Source organism: Sciurus vulgaris (assembly GCF_902686455.1).
Source record: "Sciurus vulgaris genome assembly, chromosome: 3".
Taxonomy (NCBI): domain Eukaryota; kingdom Metazoa; phylum Chordata; class Mammalia; order Rodentia; family Sciuridae; genus Sciurus; species Sciurus vulgaris.
In genome coordinates, this window is record NC_136463.1 from 69,402,609 (window position 1) to 69,424,841 (window position 22,233).

At 44.7% G+C, this 22,233-nt stretch overlaps 1 protein-coding gene across 2 annotated transcripts in view; it reads right to left on the reverse strand.

The window, feature by feature from the left end:
• Positions 1–22,233, reverse strand: part of ASIC2 (acid sensing ion channel subunit 2) — a 265,073-nt gene that overhangs the window by 10,323 nt on the left and 232,517 nt on the right. For both annotated transcript variants that reach the window (XM_079130470.1, XM_079130469.1), the window contains exons 4-5: positions 3,343–3,493; positions 994–1,050 (exon numbers count right to left, since the gene is read on the reverse strand). In XM_079130470.1, coding sequence (XP_078986596.1) covers positions 994–1,050; positions 3,343–3,493 — 208 coding nt within the window. The remainder of the gene's footprint in view (positions 1–993; positions 1,051–3,342; positions 3,494–22,233) is intronic.

The following is a 22,233-nucleotide window of genomic DNA, read 5'->3' on the forward strand; positions in this document are numbered from 1 at the left end:
TCTCCCCTGTTCAATCGTCTTGACTCCTACCAGTAGCCTCAAAAAGACGTTTTGAACACGTGTCAGAATAACTTTTTTCTTTAGTACCTCCCTCTTTACCTGCCTCTTTCTTTTCATTTCATCTCAGTGCTTCTGACTATCTTTGGATTTTGTCCAGTCATTATTTCAAAGACTGAGTCTTCGAACACATCAGAAATCACTCCTTCCCCTCCCATCCCTAGTCCTTCTGGAACCATCTGAATGTGCGTGTGCGTCAAGCTCTGTTCCCACTTAGCTCTGTCAGTTACACCGCTGAATGAACTGGAGTGTATGTTGGCTACCATTCTCCCTGCTTGTCTTGATTATAATCCATTTTCCAGGTCTGCAGAAAGGCAGGCGTGGAGAGCAGGTCTAGTTTTGGGGCTGCAGCTCCTTTGTGTGTTCCTCCTCCCTCTCAGTGCTCCAGTTGGAGATCCAGCAGAGTTATTCTAACTGGCAAATACCTAGTGGGCTGCCAGAGGAGGAGGGGGAGAGGGAGGGCTTTGTGCATTCCGTTTGCACACACGGAGTGTAAACCTGGCTTCACCTCCCTGCCTTCTCCCTTCTATCTGGGGCTCAACAGCATATTGGAAAGACTCATGGACTCTGGACTAACGTCAGCCTCTCCGTGTGAACACCACAGGAGCGTGAGAGGAAGTATCACCAAGCTCCTCGGGGTGCTCCTTGTCCATCGTCTCCATCTCTCCCTCTTCCTGCATGAAACTCACTTCATCTCCATCTCCACATCTGGACCTCCTTTCTCTCCCTCTGTTCCCTGTAACCCTCATCTTCTTGCACTGATTACCTCCCATCCTTTCCATCTTCCTCTTCTCTCTGTCCTGTCCCTGCAGTGACCCCATCCTGCTCAGCCTCTTTCCTCCCATCCCCTCCCTGTTCCTTCTACCCCCACACCCAGATGATCCCCAGGATCTCAGTCTCACCGCCCCGCCAGTACCTCGGGCCCCCAGTACTGACCTAGAGCAGGCTCTGCACACTCCTTGTGCTGTTCAGGGGTACAGAAAGGGGCATCCCCTGCAAAGAAGAAACACCCAGAGGGAGAGTTAGGCAGAACCATGCATGCCAGCAGCACGGTTCCAGAGCGGTGAGTGCCTCCTGGTACCCAGCAGGAGCAGGTGACTGCCAGCGGATTGTCCGAGGGGAGCATTGAGCAGAACTGGAAGTCCGATCTGCTCTGTGAGCTTGGCCAGGGTGTTCACCTCCCTGAGCAGGAGCCCATAGGGCCTGTGGACTAACTTCTTCCAGGTTGCTCTGTAGGTCCTACCTGCTCCCTTGGTGGCAGGCGAGCTTGCCTGGAGGACTCAGGGCGGGAGGAGGTTAAATCCCTTCTGAGTCTGGGTGTGCGTGATCTCCTTTAGCCTGCACAGGTAGGCTTCTCTGAAGAGAAGCACGGAACCCCTTTCACCCCTTTCACCCAGGAGGTGTAAGTATCCTGCCTTCCCAGGACCCACAGCCGGTTGCCATGCAGGTGGGCTTCGGAGAGGGCCGAGTCTGATCCCAGGGCCGGGGCTCTTCTCAGCACACCACACTGCTCAGATGGCCAGGGTTGCTTTGTGCTTCCCACTAATGTGCCCCGAATTCCACTCTATTAATTGAGATACTATTTTATAGTAGTAACAGTAATAGAGTCTAGGATGGCATGATTAAAACTGCCGCTTTCCCTGTTTGCTTTTGGCTCAGGTTTCATAGGAGAAACACCACTGGCTGATGGCTCAGTCTGAGCCTTGGGCAGGTCACATTCATCAGTTTTGGATTATCCTCTTTTCGTAGAAGTCTGGGACCTTTTTTTCCTTTTATCAAGTGCTAGAGTTAAAGTCTACTGAATTGTCGTTTCTTTGTCATTTACCCCAAAACCCTGTTTTCAGAGCTGAAGGACTGATATGCTTCCTTCTTTCCAATAATATTTTAGGTGGCATGTTTCCCTTTTCACTCTGTCTTCCAGGAGGCCCAGAGGTAATTTTAATGTGATTATTTTAAGCAACATAAATTTATTGTCTTATAGTTTTGAGGTTAGAAGTCAGTCACAGGTCTCAAGAACTAAAATCAAGGTGTTGGGAGGGATGGGTTCTTTCCTGGAGGTGTGGGGGAGAGTTCATTTCTTGCCTTCCCAGTTTCTGAAGTTCATGTTCACTGGCCACTCACATTCCTTCATCTTCAAAGCGAATAAAATTGCATCTCTCTGGCCCTTCCTTCATAGGCTCCTCAGACCCTAGCTGGGGAAGGGGAGTTGATTTCCTTAACCCCTATGGTGAGATAATTTCTCCATTGTAAAGATGGCCCCTTTAGACAAAGATGATTTTAAAGATCAATAATTCTAATTTTAGATCACTCACTAAAGACACTACTGATTGATTACTAATGAAGTAATCGAGAACCTAACTATGAGGATATTCACTCCACGGTGGGTTATAACAAAAATTGGTGAGGAACTCAGTGTTCAATAAGGATTTTGTTAAATAAACAGAAAGTACGTTATCATCATGAAACAGCAACCAGGAAATGGAGTGGCAATGTTCCTGGCACATAGAAGGTCTTTGCCCAACATGAATTTTAGTTTCCTCTTGTCAAGTGCCAACACAACCCCTGACTTGCACTTTGCAAAGCACTTTTTTATGACCTGACCTAATTTTGTCTTTGTAGCGGCTGATTGTGTTTTTAAGTTAGCGAAAGTGAGAACAGAGAGGGTTAGTAATTTATACCAGGTCACATAGCAAGTAGAGGAGCCTCAAAGAGAAGCCAAGGCCCTGCCTGCAGCCCCACTCATCCTTTCGTGCTGCAGCATCAAACTCCTGCCACAACCAGCTCTCACTCTGCACTTCTGTCTGACGTACCAGCTTCCTGTAATGAGACGGCTGTATGCATTATTAGTCTGACAACGGAAGTGTCAGTACATGCACATTTATTTGCTGGCTAATAGACTTTTGCCTCACTTGAAAGAGTGCTAGACATTTGGATGCAAGAAGGGGAACATCTGGAGGAAAGCAACAGACATCTGGATTTTAAAACATGTACCACGTCAGGTTGCAAGAATTGTCAACACCCAGTGGTCTGGACACAAAATTCTCTGAGGTAAGAGCAGCAAACAGTTGGCAGACATATTGAACACTGGGCTGAATGTTTTCCACACATCAGGGCACTCCTGGACACTAGGACACTGCCATGGTCGCTGGACTGAGTGTTTCTATCTGCAGTGTAAATATTCAGGAACCAAATGACAGAGCAACATCTCTTTGAGTTCTTGCAGAATAGGTGACATTTTCCCCATCATAGTGAGAAAGTGGGTCCCAGGTGGTCCCCGGCACCAACCTGGCATGTGGACCATGCGGCAGTTGCAGTTCTCCACGATGTAGCGGGTCTCACAGTCAATTCGACAGGCGGTGATACTGTAAACAGGAAAGAAGTCGAGCCCCATCTCCGAGGATCGGCACTCACCCCACGGCGGGGGCAGGTATGTGAGCTGCAAGAGGAAGGAGCGGGCAGTGGTTATCCCTGGAGGAGGACGCTGGGTCAGCCTCGACAGACGGCTATGCAGCATCAACACCATGACAACCTCCACGCCACCGACCTCACAGACCCTCAGCATCTGGCACCCATAGGAGTTTTCTGACCTCACCTTTTACAACCTTCCAGAAATGCACCCCTCAGAGCCTCTTACCACCCTGGGTCTTCCCACCTCCACACGTCATCTCTCACCTTTTAGAAAGACCCAGCCAAGTTGTACCTCTTGGCTTAAGATGTGGGAACCCCGTACCTAGACCTGGAGAAGCAAACCCAGAGGAGGGCTCAGGATGAGCATCACCATTGCATCACTGTTATTTGTGATCCTAATCATGCTGTGGATGACACCCCTTGGGGAGAATGACACTCCCATTCTCAGAGGGCCAACGACCATACATTTCCTTCTACCATCTACGGTGCTTGCCTGATGGGGATGGGGAGGGAGAAGGATGGGAGAATTAATGTTTGTTGAGCACTTAGGATGTGTTAAGGCCCAAGGTAAGTCTTTCACACCTATTTCTTAAGATTGAAGAATAAAAAAAATGATAAAATATACAAATTTTAAGTGCTCAGTTTGAGTTCTGATAAATGTATAATTATATAACAAGCACACCAACGAAGACTCAGGGCATTTGTCACCCTAGAAATTCCCTACTCGTCCCTTTCCAGGCAGTCCCCCTTCTGCCCAGGCAATCACTTTTATGGATTCCTTTAGCACAGCTTGGCTTGCCTGGTCTCACCACATAATTGCAAGTTTCATTATATATCCGTCTGGCTTCATTCACGCAACGTGTTTTTGAGATTTTTACCCACCCTTGCTTCAGGAATTCATTCCCTTTTATTTTTTCTGAGGAGTGTTTCATGTCTGAATGCGCTACAGTTTGTTTATTTGTTCCCCCGATGATAGGTGTTTGGGTTGTTTCCAGTTTTTGGTAATTATGAAAAAGTGCTGAACATTTATTTAGAAGTCATTTTGTGGACAGGTATTTGAGTCAGTGACTGGAGTGGAATAGCCAGATCATAAGCGAGATGTAGTTGTAATTTGATAAGAAACTGCCCAGCTAGCATCTAAAGGGTTCTGCTATTTTATATTCCCAACAGAGGGTATGAGTTCTAATGTGTCCACATCCACGTCAAATATTGAGATTGGCATCTTTCGGATCTTTGTCCTTGTTGGAGGTGTAGCTGTATTACAACACTGTTTTTACTTGTAAAAACTGTTTTTACTGGTCATCGATGATTTGGGGAACAATTTTATGGTCATTCATACCTTTTCTTGTGTGAAGACTCTTTCCAAGTCTTTTGCCCATTACCCCCCCCAAAAAAAAAATCTTTATATTTTACTTTTACTATTGAGTTGTGAGAGTTCTGCACATAATCAGGATATAAGCTCCTTGTCAGATACATGTATCATGAATATTTTCTGTATGTCTCCTATAGTCTGTGGCTTACTTTTCCCTTAATGGTATTGAATTTGCCTACTTTTAAAATCAACTTCATTAATATATAATTTATATACAATAAAATGCATCAAGCTTAATGTGCATTTGTGTGTGTGTGTGTGTACTGGGGATTAAACTCAGGGCCTCTCAACCACTGAGCCACATCTCCAGCCCTAATTTTGTATTTTATTTAGAGACAAGGTCTCAACTGAGTTGCTTAGTGCTTTGCTTTTGCTGAGGCTGGTTTTGAACTTGTGATCCTCCTGCCTCAGCCTCCAGAGCTTCTGGGATTACAGGCATGCACCACCATGCCTGGCTTTTTTTTTTTTTTTTCGGTGCTGGGGATCGAACCCATGGCCTTGTGCTTATAAGGCAAGCACTCTACCAACTGAGCTATCTCCCCAGCCCCATGCCTGGCTTTAATATACAATTTAATTAATTTAAAACAGATTCATGTTTATAATAATCACCCTAACCAACACTTCTAATAGCCCCCCAATTACCCTATTTGCAGTCGCTTACCAATCCTCAGGCAACCTCTGGTTTGCCTTTGGTCATAAACCAACTTTGCAATTCTAGGATTCTATAAAAATAGAATAAGAGAGTGTGATTCCTTTGTGTCGAGCTTCTTTCTCTTAGCATAATGTTTTAAAATTCATTCACGCTGTTGCATGTATCAGTAGTTTATTCTTCTTTATATTTGGATTTTATCCCTCATTTCTAGTCTTCATTCTTGCCTCACTGAATTGGCTAGAAATTCCAGTACAACATTGGAAAAACCTGGAGAAAGAGGATGTCCTGGCCTTGTCTCTGATCTCAGGAGGAAAGGGTTCGTTGTTTCAACATTATAAACGTTAGGCATGTATTTTTCTTAGATACCCTTGTTGGATTGAAGAATTCTTATCCTATTCCTAGTTTGTTGAGAATTAAAAAAAAAAAAAAACCCATCAGTGAGTATTCTATTTTGGCTAATGTTTTCTGCTTATGTGGAGATGATCATTTAATTTTTCTCCTTTGTTCTGTTAATATGGTGAATTATGTTGATTGAGGTCAACATGTTGAACCCCACCTTGTGTTCTGGGTGAACCCCACGTGGTCATGATTTATTATCCTCTTTATATAGAGCTCTATTTGATTTGCTAATATTTTGGGGGAAGATTTTAGTCTCTTTGTTCAAGAGGGATATTTATTTAATTTAGTTTTGGTAAATTACAGGCAGGCTTGGGAGGCTGAGGCAGGAGGATCACATGTTCAAAGCCAACCTCAGCAACAGCAAGGAACTAAGCAACTCACTGAGACCCTGTCTCTAAATAAAATACAAAATAGGGGTGGGGATGTGGCTCAGTGGTCAGGTGCCCCTGAGTTCAATCCCGGGTACCCCTCCCCCCAAAAAAAATAATTTACTTTTCTTGTAATATCCCTGTCAAGTTTGGGTATTGGGATTACACTGGCCTCATAAAAAGCATTATGAAGTGTTTCCTTTTTCTGTTTTTGGAATTTGTGTAGACTTGGTTTCATTTCGAACTTAAATGCTTGGTTGAATTTACCAGTGAAGCCATCTGGACCTGGTGATTGTGTATGTGCATGTGAAGATTTTAAATTATGAGTTCAATTCCTTTAATAGATATAGAGACATTCAGATTTTCTATTTCTTCATGCACTAGTTCTGGTAACTTGCAGTTTTTCCCCCAAGGAATTTGTTCATTTTATCTAAGTTTTTAAATTTATTAGCATAAACTTGTACATAATATTCATTTATCATTTAAAAATATCTGTCAGAGCTGTTGTGATGGCCTCTCATGCTGAATGGTGGTAATTTGTGTTCTCTTTAATTTTCCTTGCTATTGAGATTTAATTTATTTGTGCTTTGGCCAGAAAACATATTACCCATGGTTTTATTCCTTTAAAATTTATTGAGGTTTGTTATATGGTCTAGCATATATTCTATCTTGGCGAATGTTCCACATGCACCTAAAAATATGTACATTTTGTAATTCTTGGTATAGTATTCAGAAAAGGCAATTATATTATGTTATTTGATAGTGTTACCCAAATGCTTCTATATTTTTTCTGAATCATTTTTGTCTACTTTTTAAAAAATCAGTTAATGAGAAAAGGATGTTGCTGTCTCTAACCATAGCTATGAACTTGTTCATTTTTCTTTATGTCCTGTCAATTTTTGCTTTGTGCATTTTTGGAACTTATTATTAGGTGCATGCATATTTAGGAGTGTTACATCTTTCTGATGAATTGATCTTGTTATCATTGTGAAATAATCCTATTTATCTCATGCATTATAATGGTCTTGAAGTTCACTTTGTATGCTATAGACACAGTAACTTTCCTACGCTTATGGCTCTTTTTCCATTCTTTATTTTGTTTTTGTCCATTCTTTTACTTTTAACCTGACAAAATCTTTATATATTTAAAGTATATCTCTTGTAAACAGCATATTTGAATGTTGCTATTGTATCTTATCTGACATTCTCTGCCTTTCTATTGGAGGGTTTCATCTATTTACACTTAATGCAATTCTTGATACATTTGAATTAAAGAACCATCTTGCTCTTTGTTTCCTCTTTGTGGCCATTTTTGTATCTTCTTTCTTTCCTTATTCCCTTTGGGTTAACTGAATATTGTTTTAGTAATTCATTCTACCTCTTCTATTGGCTTTCTTTTTGTTCTCTTTGTATTATTATTATTTTTGATTATTGTTCTAGCCTTTATAATATTCATCCTTAATTTACCAAACTCTACCTTGAATTAATATCTCACAATTTTCCACATAGTTCTATTTACATTTTCTATTCTTTATGCTATTTTTTTTACTTCTACATCAATTATAAACACTGTAGCCCACAGGCAATATTATTTTTGCTTTAAATAGTTCATTGAATTTTTAAATTCTTAAAACAATTTTAATTTTTTTTAGTTGTCAATGAATCTTTTGTTTAATTTTATTTATTTATATGTAGTGCTGAATATTGAACCCAGGGCCTCACACATGCCAGTTAAGCACTCTACTACTGAGCTACAACTCCAGCCACATAGCCCACTGAATTTTAAAGAAATTAAAAAAGTTTATATTTTACAATTACTCACATACATACATTTCATTCTTCATCACTTTTACTATAGATCTGAATTTTCCATTTGATATCATTTTTATTTAGGCTGAAGAAATTCTTTTTAACATTTATTGTGGAATGGGTTTACTTATGGCAAATTTTCTCATTTTTCATTAATCTATGGGATATTTTAGTTTTTTCAGAAACATATTTTGGCTATAGATAGAATTATTGGTTGATAACTATTTTCTTTTAATATTTCAAGGATGATATCCCTGTCTTCTGATTACTGTTTCTGAGAAGAATCAGTCACAATTCCCCTGTATGTATTATTCTGTTTTTTTTTCCTCTCTCTCTGAATGCTTTAAAAATTTACTAACATCAATTTCCAGAAGTTTAGCTATGTCATGCCTAAGTGTGATTTTCTTTGTATTTTTCCTATTTGGAAAGGCTGAGAATAATAAATCTGAGGAATAATACTTTTTGAACAATTTGGAAAAAAATATTAACCAATATTTCCTCAATTATTTTCCTGCCTTTTCTGTCTCTCTCTCTGGGATATCAGTTTTCTGTATGCTGAACTCTACAAGTCATTGGGGCTCTGTTCATTTTATTGTGTGTTTCACTTGGATGATTTCTATTAACTTGTCATCAAGTGAAATGTTCATGTATTGTTTTGTATCCAATCTGCTGTTGATCCCATTCAGCAATTTATAAATTTCAGGTATTGAATTTCTCAGTTCTAGAAATTTCATGTTTTTTTTAAGATTCCATATCTTGCTTAAAAATCTACTATTTACATATTTTCTGCAATTATTTAACATGTTTATCATAATTACCGTAAAGTTGCTCTCTTCTAATTCCAACAATGGGGTTATATGTAGATCTCTTTTTACTGATTGTTTATTTTTCTTTTCATGTTTTTCCTCTTGCTTTGAGTGTCTAGTAGTTTTCGATTGTATACTAGACATTGTGAATAAATCTTGATGGTGACTCTGAATAGCTTACCTTCCTCTGTGTGGTATTGAGTTTTGTTCTGTGGGTATTTAAATTTATGGTGAATCACTTTGACTTTGTGGAGGCATTGTTTAAGGTTTTGTTGAAGGGTGGGCATATTTTACAGCTTTGTTCTTAGTCCTGAGCAATAGCCCTTGGTCTTGGAGTGTGATCTTTGCTCCTAAAGAGTGACACTTCTGGGGCTTCAATGGGAAGCCTTTGTCATTTATCAAGTCTCTCTAATGGTGAGACATGAATTGTGCCTCCGCAGTGGCAGCTGCTGGAAGATTGCTGAGCTCATTCAACCGTTGTTTTCCTTCTAAGCTTCTTGGAGTCTCTCTCCATTCATACACAGTTCAAGATTGGCCTAGGATTTTAGGGACAGATATATAAAAATCTGGGGGCTCCCTCTCTGAGTTCCTCTTTTCCAGGATTTTCTCTTCCAATTTTTAGCCCTTCTGGCAGCCCTGAATTTTGATTTCTGGTTCCTTAACTTTATATCTGCTGATTTCTGCTTCAACTTTATCCCTAATATTTCTATAGAATTTTGAAATGCTCACAGGAGAGAGGTCAGGTAAATAAAAGTGCATAAAAGTGCATTTTGCCAAGTGTGGGTCCCTTCCTTCAAAGACTGTATATGCTTCAATTTGTTACTGCTTTTAGTCTCTCTTTAGTGCAGCCAAATAGTAGTTTTAAATATTTTATCCAGAGTTTATGATTGCTATTTCCAAGAAGGTTAGTCTGATCATAGCTACTCTGCCATGACTCAGAACCCCAATTCTCAGTACTTATTTAATATTTACAGGACTTGCTTGAGGTAGGTGCTCCTATGTTTAGTTTATTGATGGGAAAACTGGGTTTCAGAATAGTTAAGTACTCTGTGCCAGGTCACCCACCCAGTGAGTGCCAGAGCCTGAGTTGCAAACCCAGAAACTTCTGACTCCGCAGTTGTGCTTGTCACACTGTACTGCTGCATTGCCACCATGGGGCAAAGAAATCAGGGGGGAGGAAGGAGAAAAATTCCAAGGAGGATTTTTCAGGCCTCTGCCTTTTGTTTTAATCTAACTGCCCATTCCCTCTTCTTAGAAAGTTTGCTTTACTCCCATCTCGCTTCCTTGGAGCCTACGAATGTGCCATGCTTTCCCTGATGTCTGGTTTGAACTTGGATAAATCACTGCTGTCTGCTGGATCTCACTTTCCATAAGTAGGGAGGACTTGAGGGTTGAAGGTTGATATTCTATGATTTAGAACAGACTAGGTCTCTACATTGCCCCAGACTGTGTCTCACAGCAAACAAACGGGACTGTGAAGGACAAATCAGGCTGTCTGGCAGAGGTTGGGGTTCCAAAATAATGTAAAATATCTTTGGGAGGAGGACTGATTTTCTTTTACTGAAATGGGTCCTTGAGATGGGAGACAGGGTAAGTTGCTGGGGGAAGCTCTAGGGACAGGCTGAAACTTGCTCAGTGAGTTCCCTTTTTCTCCTTTGCTGATGTCACAATTCCAATTCCCTTCCTACTTTGCTGTGGCTGGTTCTTCACTTGTTCCATGGGCTGCTCTGAAGACTCACAGAACAGCAGCAGCTGGAAAATGACAGTGTGCTCAGTGCCGACTCTTGTTTACCAACGAGTGTCTGAAAGTGGGCTGGAGTATTTGTTTATCCTGGGCAAGCGGAGCCTCCTGGGAACCCTGAAGCACCGTCTTCAAATATCTGAAGGACCATCTCAGGGAAGAAGAATCAGATTTGTTTTCTGGCATCCCAAGGGAAAGATAGACACGAGAATGGTTATAATGAGGGAAGTGAAGATGATGGTAACATTTCCTGGTGGTGCAGGCACTGAGCTAGGCACATCACAGGCTTTACTTTATTTGATCTTGAGGTTGCATTCTGGCCTAACATGAGAAAGAACTTTCTATTAATCTGCTAGTACAATTCAATAATAAAGTTATTATTGTTCTCTTGGGAGTGAGTTCCCTATCACCAGGGCTGTCTAAGCAGAACTATGCAACCCCTTGGCTAGGATGGAAAGAGAGACTCAAGCACTGTGTGGGCAATTGGGTGAGATGATTTCTAAGTCATCTGATCTGTGTCTGATCATAGATCGTAAACTTATTGTTATATTATGAGAATTAGAGATGGTGGAATGACGCATATATAAACTCCACTCTTTCATGAGCTAGCTTTGTGACTTTGGGTAAGCTATACAGCTCCCAACCCCAGCCCATTTTCAGTCTCATTGTCTGATTTAATAAGATAAGTGAAGTGCCCTTCAGAAGTTCAGCAAGATCTCATCTGCTTCTCCTAATAAACTCATTCATGTTTTTCTGTCTTTTCATTTATTCATTCAACAAGTAGCCAAGCTCCTCCTCTGTTCTCTTTGCAGCTGACTCTACATACAAGAAAGTCTCTGCCCTTTTTGGCTTTGGTTATTTTGAGTTGTATCTCCTGATAAAGACTCCTTCCCAGTTCAGACCAAGTCAAGATGTCACCTGCAAATCAAGATGTCAGGAGAGATCTGGGTTGGAATTGTGAATGTGGGAGCCCCGGGTGTGTAAGAAAGCAGGGTGGATGAGCTAGTCCAGGGATAGAGGGGGCTTAAGCCTGAAGTCTTCAATTTACTTGACAACTCATCCTCCCTGGCTTTCCCCACGGCGCTGATAAAACTGGTGACTGATAATTGCTTAGATTGATGAACTGAGCAAGAAACTCAAAACTTTTGATTGGATACTCTGGTGTTCCCTTTTCATTGCTTCAGGGTCTTTCAGGAGGATTCTCTTGATTGTTGTGTTCATTTTATAGAAAGAAGCCCATGTTCACTTCTAATCTACCTCTGGTCATCCCCGGGGGGTTGTTCCTCACCCACTGGCCTTCCGTATCTCCCTGAGACCTGAGATCCTGAGGATCATCAGCAGGTGGAGCTGCAGTTGGCACAGCTGCCCCAAGTGCTCTCTGGATTCTCAGCAGTGGTAAGGGAGGTGGTAAGGGAGCCCGGCCAATTTCCTAGGCCATGACCAACCTTCCTTGCTGTGTCTGCAGCTCCCTCCCTGAGGCTTGGACTTGTATGCCACTGTGTGTAGGTGCTGAGAGGACAGTGACAGTACTAAGGAATATGTTGTTTCTGCTTCTGGAAGAGTAGGAAGGCACAGAAGGAGAGAGAAAGAAGAAGGGAGACAAAGAGAGATATCTACCTAGTGCACCTGATATCCACCTGGCTATTTTTTTGTCAGTCACTTGGCCTCCTGCTTCAGGAATTGGATATGATGCTCCCTAGGACCAATCCCTTCTAGGATCTGGGATACCACTGAGGATTCCTCCCCAGGATTAGGTGAGGGTCCTTACCCTTGTTCTGGCCTGACCTGGCTTCTTCCTCTTTCCCACTCACCCTTGCTGGGGGTGGACTTGTTAAGAGTATGTGCTTTGTCGTCTAGACTAAGCTAGGTTTGAATCCTGGCTCTGCTACTTACTGACTGGGGGAACCTTGGGCAAGAGCTGGGCCTCTCTGACTTTTCCTTCTGTATGAGCATCAGCCCTGATGTATTAGCTATTTTGGAGGGATGCCTTGAGTTTTGAACTTGATAGGCATGTGTAATCCACCTGTTGCCCTTGGCTGGCATCTGGCATCTGTTCTGGGTCATAAGAATTCTGCATCAAACTCAGCCCCTTGTTATATTTTCTGGAAAGCCCACTTGGCCAAGGTTTTAGAACACAGGGAGGATGTCTGAGGGAGTTGGGTAGAGTTCTTTGACTGGAGGAAGCCTCTACTGCCTTTCCACCTTGCTTGATCCTGGCCCCTCTCCATCTTTTTCTCTCCTTCTCTCCCTCCTCCTTCATCACTTCACATGCTTCCTTATTCTTTCCAGAAGCAGAATCAAGACATAACTAAGCAGTTTCATCACCCTCTGACGTCTTGGCTCCTGGCCACATCCTTTCTCACGGAGTCTTACCTTATGGTATTTTCCCAAGGAAAGGCAGTCCCCTTCCTAAGAGGAATTCTGAAGCAGGATGTTAGGATATTTTTTCCGCCTTGTGGTTTGACAAGAGGGAACATCCCCCAAGACTGTCTGCTGCCTGATGGATGCTGAATAAACCCAAGCTGCAGTCTCACTCTGTGTCTTTACCGTGCCCTCCTGTCCCCCCGGCTAGGGGGGTGTGCTCAGGGAATACAGAGAGCAGTGGCCTGAGTCTGCCTGGCCATGCCTTTGCTTCAGTGATGCAGAAATGCATTCTGATGACTTGTGTCACACTCTCATTTTGTGGGACTTCCAGTCTTCTCTCTGAGATCTTTACCTGCATTTATTGACCAGTGAGCTAGCATCCAGCAGTGTGGGTCAGCAATGAAAAGCAGTGGCTGGTATGAGTAGAAAACTGCTAGGGCAGGAATTGCAACCTCTCAGAAACTTATCTGCTTCCTAATCAAGGGTCTGGACCAAATAGTTGCTGAACTCCTCTGGAGTCTCCGAAGTCTTTGAGTCAATGCATCTTGCTTATTGCCATCTGGGGGTGCGGTGTGGTAAGTGGGTGGGCTGCTCTTAGATGATTTATCTGTTTTGAATATCTGGCTCAGAAAATGTTTTCTTCCCTTTCTCTATCTGGAGAAATGGATCAAGACAAGGCCAGCGTGACCCTGGCTCAGAGCCAGCAGCAAATCCTCACTTTGTGAAAACCTGCCTTGAGAGTGGGAGGGAAAAATCCCCTTTGTGGTCTCTTTCAGAGAAGTCGTCAGAAAGGCTTTTGTTAGCCCAGTCAGCCCAGCGGTCCAGCCTAGCTGAATAGCACTTCACTAACCCCTAGGATGTGTCAGGCCCCAGGCTGGGCCCTGGAGCCTGGAGGTGAGTGAAATCGGAACCTGCACTTGAGGAACTCCTGTTTCTCAGTCGTCCCTGCCAATGTCTTGAAGCATGTCCCCAGATCTCTAGGGTCTGTTGTCTCCCACAGAGCTGAGAGGTAGTGGGGCGGACACAAAACCATGGTCCCCATTGGCTCTGTATTGGGATAGGCTCTGCACCGGGTCACCTCTGAGTTCTGGACTAGTAAATGGCCAGGTTTTCTGGTATGACCTTGAAAGCAACATTCAACTTCTCCATCCCATCTGTAAGGGACTCTGGGCTCTGAGAGGATGCAGATTCTGGGACCAGGTGCTCCCTGCTCCAGAGGTCCCCCTGCACCTAGCCAGGGTCCATGACTTCCTCTCTCTCTCTCCTTTCCACTGTAAGTGCAAACTTCTCTTTCACCCACTCAGATGGAGAAGAAATCAGAGCCTGCTTTTTGAGCTGTAATTTTTGGTTTGATGTTTTTATTGCATCCTGCAGAGTGATTTAAGTGTGTTCACAAATGATTATATTGTGCTCCTTTTAAACAATTCTAAAATCAAATAAAATACTAAGACCCAATCCACCAATCAGTCGGTAACAGAGGCAGCAAAGGGGTCTCAGGGGAGGCATGTCCTTGCAGGCAGTGCCAGAGCAGTGAGGCACTCTCCTCCCTGTCCCTGCCCTGCTGCAGGAAGAGTTCAAGCCACAAGGGCAGAGCAGAGAGGATGGAGTCAGGGACAAGTAAAAACCACCGTAAAGAGGCAGTGATAATAACACCTGACAGTTCATGTGCACCTACTTGATGACTGGCCCTGCAGTAGGTATTTTTAAGAATACCATCTCTTTTAATCCCCACAATGACACTGTGAGATTAGATACTACTTCCTCAAATGACTGACTGTAGACTAATTAATGGTGTAAACCTAGCTGACATTTACAGAATCCTTACCAGGTGGTGGGCACCGTTCGAAGCATTTTCCTAGTATTGACTCACTGAATCCTCATAACAACCTTATGGGATTTGTGCTTTTACCATCTCCATCGCGTACTTGGTGAAATTAGTGTCCAGAGAGGTTAAGTGACTCTGGTCACATGGGTAGCAGGTGGCAGAGATGGCATTAAACCCCCATGGTCTATACTTTCAACAATCACTTTATATTCCTTGCCTGGAAGAATATACCGTGGCAGGGTGGGTCCAGGAAGCAGAAGTCTTTGCTGGGGAAGCCGGTGGATAGAGGTCACCCCGAGATGTGAGAGATGGGAACATGTGTTCTTCAACTTGCCTAACTTCACATTGCTAAGAAATGACTGCGACAGGATTCAAACACAGGTCTGTCTGATGGTGTTCCTCCTGAGTGGGGGTCAGGACCCTTCCTAATTGCAGCTCTGCTGCTCACACAGTGTCCTCGCTTTGATTTTTTGGTCCGTAGCATCCGCGTTCCTGAACCGATGACCCCGAGGTGTAAAATAGTTCAGGCCGTGCTCTACGAGACACACCAGGGGACTGCTCCCTTGCCCTGCATCCTGGGCGTATGACAGACATCACCAAATAGGATGAGAAGGACCTAGAACTTATCTAAAAACTGCCATTTGATTAAAATTGGAACGGAGAGGAAACGTTCCATTTTGAGAGGTTTCATATGCAGAAATCATCAAATCACACATTGCTAAATATTCGCACAGAAGAGACAAAACTTATTATGTACAAAATGTGCTCGACATGACTTCCCTGCAAGAACAGTAACCACAGCCTGCTCTCTTGCGAAGGAGCATTCCTAGCGGGCCTGTGGGCCAATCAGACCATATGCGGCATCACCCAATCAGAGTTCGGCCACGCCCTCTCCTGCCCTGAAGTCACCCACCGCTGTTTGTTGTGCTGACTGGAAACTAAGTAGCAGTAGTAGCTGATGTAGCACTTTAACAAGCATCAAAAATCAATTTAAAAAGTGGATTATCCATGATTTGTGACTAATAATAAAATAATAAGCGCATATTCATTGCAAAAATGTCTACGAGTGGGAGAGAATGTGACAAGAGCAGAAAATGTGAATTGGTTATGCGGAAAAACAAAACAAAACAAAAAACCCCAGGAGGACGCTCTTTTGAAAGACTATAACTTGTCTCATTCAAACACGACTTTCACCTTGGGCTCTGCTGGCTCTAGATATGCCTCTGAAGCTCTACCAGAATCCTTTTGGCTTTGGAGTCATGGGGACAGAGGCAACCTCTAGTTTTATTTCCATCCATTCATCCTACTGTTCATCCATTCATCAGTCCCTTTACTCTTTTTTCCATCTCTCCATCCATCTATCAATCCACTCACCCACCTACTCATCCCTCCCTACATCCATCTATCCATCATTCATCCTCCTACCCACCCAGCCATCCACCCATCTTCCACTTGTCCAGTAACAGTTAGCATCTAATTTGTTTTAGGAGCACTGCTAAGCATTGAGGCTCTGAAGGTGGGTAGCATGTGTTTCCTCTGTCCATGGAGTTTATAGTTTTGTAGGATAATAAAGCCTAGGAATAATGGGAGTATTAAGGAGGGTATGGTCAGATCAATTTGGGGTTGGGCAAAGGTGGGGATCACCTTTGGACGGAGATAGACCAAAGTGGGAAGAGTATTCTGGGTAGAGGCAACTGCATAGGCAAAGTATAGAAGTAAAAGGAGGCTTGGCCAGGGCAGGCGTGGGGGAGCCTCGGGTCATACGGGTCATGCAGTGAGGCTGGAATCTGAGAGTCAGGCTTGGGAGCAGTGCTTGGCGCCTAGGGAAGAGCCCTGATGCAGTATCTGCTGAGTGACTGAAAAATATTCCATCATTGTTACTGTGAACCCTGAACGCATGGTGCATAAACATCGCTAGCAGGTATAGCCTCAGCTAAATTTGTGCCTTCTCCTCCCCAATGAAGAGTTTCTTGGCAAAAGAGCATTTTGAGTGTGTCTGTACATGCTGACACGCCATTATAATCACATCTTCATCGGGACAATTTCTTGGGCAAGGGCTGTCAGTGCCAGCAGACGTGTTCTCAGCAAATTGCTTCAGTGTGGGATTTGTTGGTTGGAACAGGGAGAGGTGGGGAGACAGCCTCACCCAGAGGAATGAGGTTGGGCTTGGAGTCATGCAGGCTGGACTTGGTCACAGGCGGATGTGGGGCCAGGCACTTCACCTCTCAGAACTCAGCTCTCTTCAGTCCCTCCAGCCCCGGGCTTGGCTACTGCCTTTAAGTGTGTCTTTGTCTTTTCCTGCCTAGGACCCAGGCAGGCCCAGCACCCGACTCTCCAGTGTAGCTGGGACCCCCATGCCATAATGCTGGGAGTCCTCTAGTTTGTTTCTCTGGCCAGCACTTTCCACTCTATATGCTGGAAAGTGGCAATTTGGATTCCAAACTGCATCTCTGCTCTGTTTTTCTACCTCACCCCCTCCTTCTCTTCTTCTTTTTCTGCTTGCATTTCCATCTTTCTCAGAAAATCCTTCAATCCAACTTCTACCCTCCAAATTTCATCAACTGAACAATACAAAAGAGGCCAGCAGGAGTGACCTCTCTCTACACTAAACTGGACTCTCTCAGAGCTCCTGCGGTGGCACCTGGGCACTGTGCTGCTCACCTGCAAACTAAGTACACACACTGGGGCTGAGGAATGGGGGAGGCCTTGGGAGGGTGCCCTTGGTGGCCCTGAGCAGGCTGGTTCTTGATATTGCAGTCCCATCTGGGTTTCACTCTGCTCCTTGGCTAGTCATCTATCTTCAATTCCCATCATCCCACTCTTTCTGCTTAAAATACATTACATTTACATGGCAATGGGGACATTCCTGTGTGAGTGGGAGGGCGGGGGCTGGCATTGGGGTCAGGAGTATTTATGGGGGCACAGATAGGCATCCATCCAGGATCTCTTTTGGAATAGGGGCCTTCTATGACCTTGCTTGTTGCAATGGGTATATTTGCAATGGAAGTTGGATCCAGATTGGCATGTGTCCTTAAAGTACAATGCATTGGCTACAGGGAATGCATCTAGCTTCAATAAAAAAATGCATTTTCCATACATCTGGAGGTAAGGGGTTGTTCATTGTCCCAGGGTGGCTCCTTTCCAGGCTGGAAGTGAGAGGAGGAGCTGTGTGTGTGTGTGTGTGTGTGGTGTGGGGGAGGGGGAGTGGGAGTGGAGCTGTACACAGGGGAGGCCTGCTCAGTTCTGGCCTCTACCACCCTCTTGTCCTGGAGATCCCCTGCACCTCAGCCCTCCACAAACCCCAGAACAGATCCTGGCCCTAAGGGAGGAAGCAAGGAAGGGGAAGTTCATTGATCCCCTGAATGGCCAGCAAGGTGTCAGGGTCACTGCAAGTGCACCTTCAGTTAATCCTCACAATCCTGCTCCAGATAGGGGTCAGCCAGCTCCCCCAAGCCACAGAAGCAGCACGTTGACAGCTCATGTCTGACACCCCAGCCGCCAAGCTCAGCAGAGGCGTTGTCATGAGCCTGGCCGCCTTCTCCCTCTGGGACTGTACGGTGACAGCAGGAGGCCCACAGGGTGGAAACAGCCCTGGAGCCTGAATGAATTTCCTCCCCGCACTGTGACACTGTGTGATTCAGGCTCCCTTTCATCCCTCTGAGCAGAGGTGGCCTAGCAGGGAGGCTCTGTGTACGAGGAGCAGTTGCTGTAAAATTCATCTTTTACTGCCGCCTCCTGTAGCTTTTCAGTGGGGGATGGTGGACCTCGATGGGCATAAAACATGTATGGTTTCCATGGGATTCGAGAATTGATGCTCTTGAGCCACTTCACCTTCGGGGGAGGGTGAGCTCTCAGCACTATCTTTGTGGCTCGGCTCTGCACCAGCTGGGGTGCCTGTTTGGATCTAGGCTGGTTCCCTGGTTTTGGTGTTTATGACACCACACAGTGTTCCATAAATCCCCAAATAATTAATTTTCACAGGGGGCTCATGAGAGTTTTAGCTACTCATCTCTTGCTCTAGTTATCCTCCAAACTGTGGCTCCTCTGCCCCCATCTCTAGAAATGCCATAATCCTTGGTACCTTTTCTTACATACATGAGAGATACTTTGCAATATTAAAACCTTACCTTTTCACTTAATAATTTCAATGTTGTGTGACTGAGCTGGGGTCTTGCATGACCCCCTAGCACTAGATTTAAAGCCTGTAGGAACACTCATGAGGTACCTTGAAGGGGACTGGGTAGATGCCCTCCTTTCATGAATGTGACCTTGATTCCTTAGACCCTTGGGAAGAACTGCCATGGAAAGACCAATATACCACCTGCCTGGAAGTTTTCCGTGCCTGTTACAGACTGGATTGTGTCCCCCCCACCCCGCGTTCCTCCATTGAAGTCCTAGCCCCCAAGGTGATTGTATTGGGAGGTAGGTCCTTTATGGAGGAAATTAAGGTTAAATGAGGTCATAAAGCGGGGCCCTGAGTCCTTTTTAGAAGAGGAAGAGACCCAGAGCTCCAACTCTCTGTGTGTACTGGGAAAGGGACTTCCAAGGACACAATAGAAGGTGATTGTCTGCAAGCCAGGAGAGTCCCCACCTGTGAGAAAATCAATGTCTGTGTTTTAAGTTTCCCAGCCCGTGGTGTTTTGTTATGGCAGCTTGAGAAGACTAAGATAATATTATCTCCTACGTGGTCAACCTGAGGACCAGTAAAACCCAGTTCCCAGAACCTCATGGCTTCCAGATCCTGCTCTCCAGGGCCTCTTTACCCTGCAGGTCCTACCTCAGGGAACCCGGGGCTGGCCAGTGGGCTCACACTTGAATGCATCTCTCAAGACTAATCTATGGCCAGGAAGAATTTTCCTTACGTAAGAGCTAAATTTCTGGATGGTCCATATACATCCTAAAGCACATGACCAACCAGCTAGGGTTGCTATTCCCACTGTATAGGGGGCAGGGAAACTGAGTGAAGAGAGATCATGCCACCTGCTGCTGATTGCCCAGGTGATGGAGTTCAGTCTTTAAAATTTGTTCAAGGCTTGGGGCCCTGGATCTTAAAATCCTCACTAGTGCTCCCAGGCCCCCTGAGAGGGATTCTGCCTGGATCCTGAGGTTCCTTCCCAGGGCTTGGAGTCCCAGGATGGGTTTGGATCTCTATCTCCAGTACAATGGGTTTGCCTTCTGGTTGGTAGGACTGCAGAGGGGACGACCTATAATTCATCCTTATGGGGAGTGTCGGGTCCTGGGTATTTTCTCCCAGGTTGACCTGTCCTCCTGGCTGAGCTTGGAGGACATGCACTCCTGCCTTCTCAGTTGGGGCTAGTGGAGCAAGATTAGTGCCCACAGAGGACTTGGTGTGGGCTCCTGGAAAAGATGGCTTGGGGATTACAGAGGCAGGAAGGGGCAGGTAATATGTCACATGATGCTATGAAAAAAGAGTGTCAGCACAGTGGAGGAGGGTGGGGACTCAGCCAGCACTGAGGAGCGTGATGTGGTAAAAAGCCTAGGCTGTGGTCTCAGGCTGACCTGGGTTTGAACTCCAGCTCTCTCACATGGACCCAGTGTCCCCATCTATAAGTTAGGAACAACAGCAGCTATCTCGCTGCCGTGAGAATTCAGCATTTCATCAATTATGACATGTCTTTCTACATCCTAACACGTCCGTAATGCCTTGTCATCAATGGCCCCTTAGCTTTGTGCTGTAGTTTAATAAGCATCTTCTTTCCTACCAGCACATAAAATATTATGGGCCCTTACAGTTGTCACAGATTTGATGAAATACAGTAAACGAGCTCATGATTACAAAGGGCTCAGTGTGATGTCTGTCACAGAGCAGATGTGCAATCAATAGCAGCTGTTGTTAATATTTCCTGTGGGACTGTGAGCAAGTTTTAAAATATCTCTGAGCCTCAGTTTCCTCATCCACATAATAATGATCTTGACCTCACAGGGCTAGTGGGAGTATTAAATGAGATAAAGAACGAACACCTAACATTTGGCATAGAACAAAGGCCCTGGAGATGTTCTCTTCCTTGAGACTGAACCCAGGGGAAATCACCAGCCTCCCTTTGTGAAGTTTTGGTACCAGGCAGGGCAGCTAGGGAAGAGAAGGATGGGGATTCCTCCTGCCTGAGTCCTTGGGCCCTGCCAGACACAGTGCCTTGTGCTCACTGCTGCCCCCTATTGGTCCCAAGGATCAGGGCACAGTTTCTCCATCAGGATGGTAAAGTTAGGGAAGAACTTGAGGGAGGACCTGAAGGTCCACTGAGAAGATGTAACCTGCTGAGTCTTCTGATTAGGTTGTCTTTGTACCTGAATGTGGCTGCTGGGAAAAGTCCCCAGATCACAGGTCTAAAAGGGAGAGGCCACATCTTGGCCCCTGGTCCCTCTCAGGAGAACTTGTCTCTGTGCTGGAGACACATGGTAAGAGGGGCCAGACTTTGGGTGGTACAGAGGGTTGGCAGCATCCCCGTGCCCAGTAGCCCACAGTTTGGACTGGGGTGAATCACATCTGGTATCCATTCTTGACTTTGGGTGACTCTCACTGTGTGATATCCACTCTGCAGGGATTGGAGTCCTCATCTGCAGAGTTAGTGAATGTGTAGGCCTGTCATGTAATTTATTTATTTGTTTATTTTTGCATTACTGGGGAATTATTACAGGGGTGCTCTTCCACTGAGTCACATCCCCAGCCCTCTTAATTTCTTAATCTGGAGACAGGGACTCCCTAAATTGTCCAGCTGGCTTTAAACTTTGGATCCTCCTGTCTCAGCTTCCTGAGTCAATGGAATTGCAGGTATGCTCCACTCTGCTTGGAATATTTGTCAGAGAGCTAACACTCAAAAATATTAGGTTGCCTACCTCACTCACCCCTCTTTGATGTGCTTTGGAAGAGCATGGGAAGATCATACATAAGACATACTGACTTTAACTACAAGATGCTCAGATGTCTTTCTTGCTGCTTTGATAAGGTGGTCTTAGAAGGAGACTTCCCCCGCAAGTCTGTAACATAGATCAGCAGATGCAAACTGGTAGACTGTGAGAAAGTCCCGCGCTCTTGCCTTTCAAACAGGAACAAGTAACTCCCACTTCTACCCTCCTCCTGAAGAGGATGCTATGACCCTTGCCCTCCTGTTTGGTGGCTGGGATTTTGCACTTGGAGAAATCACAGCACAGGGTGAGAGAATAAGGTAGGGGAGGAGACTAGACTGACATTCTCCAGCCCAGGTACTTTGCATACATTAGGTAGGAGATAGGTACTATTGTTAACCTTACCACACAGAAGAGGAAACTGAGGCAGACACAATCCCCCTGTTGGTGGACAGTCTGATGCTGAAGCCTTACACCACTCTCCTATATGCCTCACATCAAGGTAGCCCTCCTTATCTACTGACATGTGACAGCCACTGCCTTGGAAAGAAGACATTTTTTATTAGAG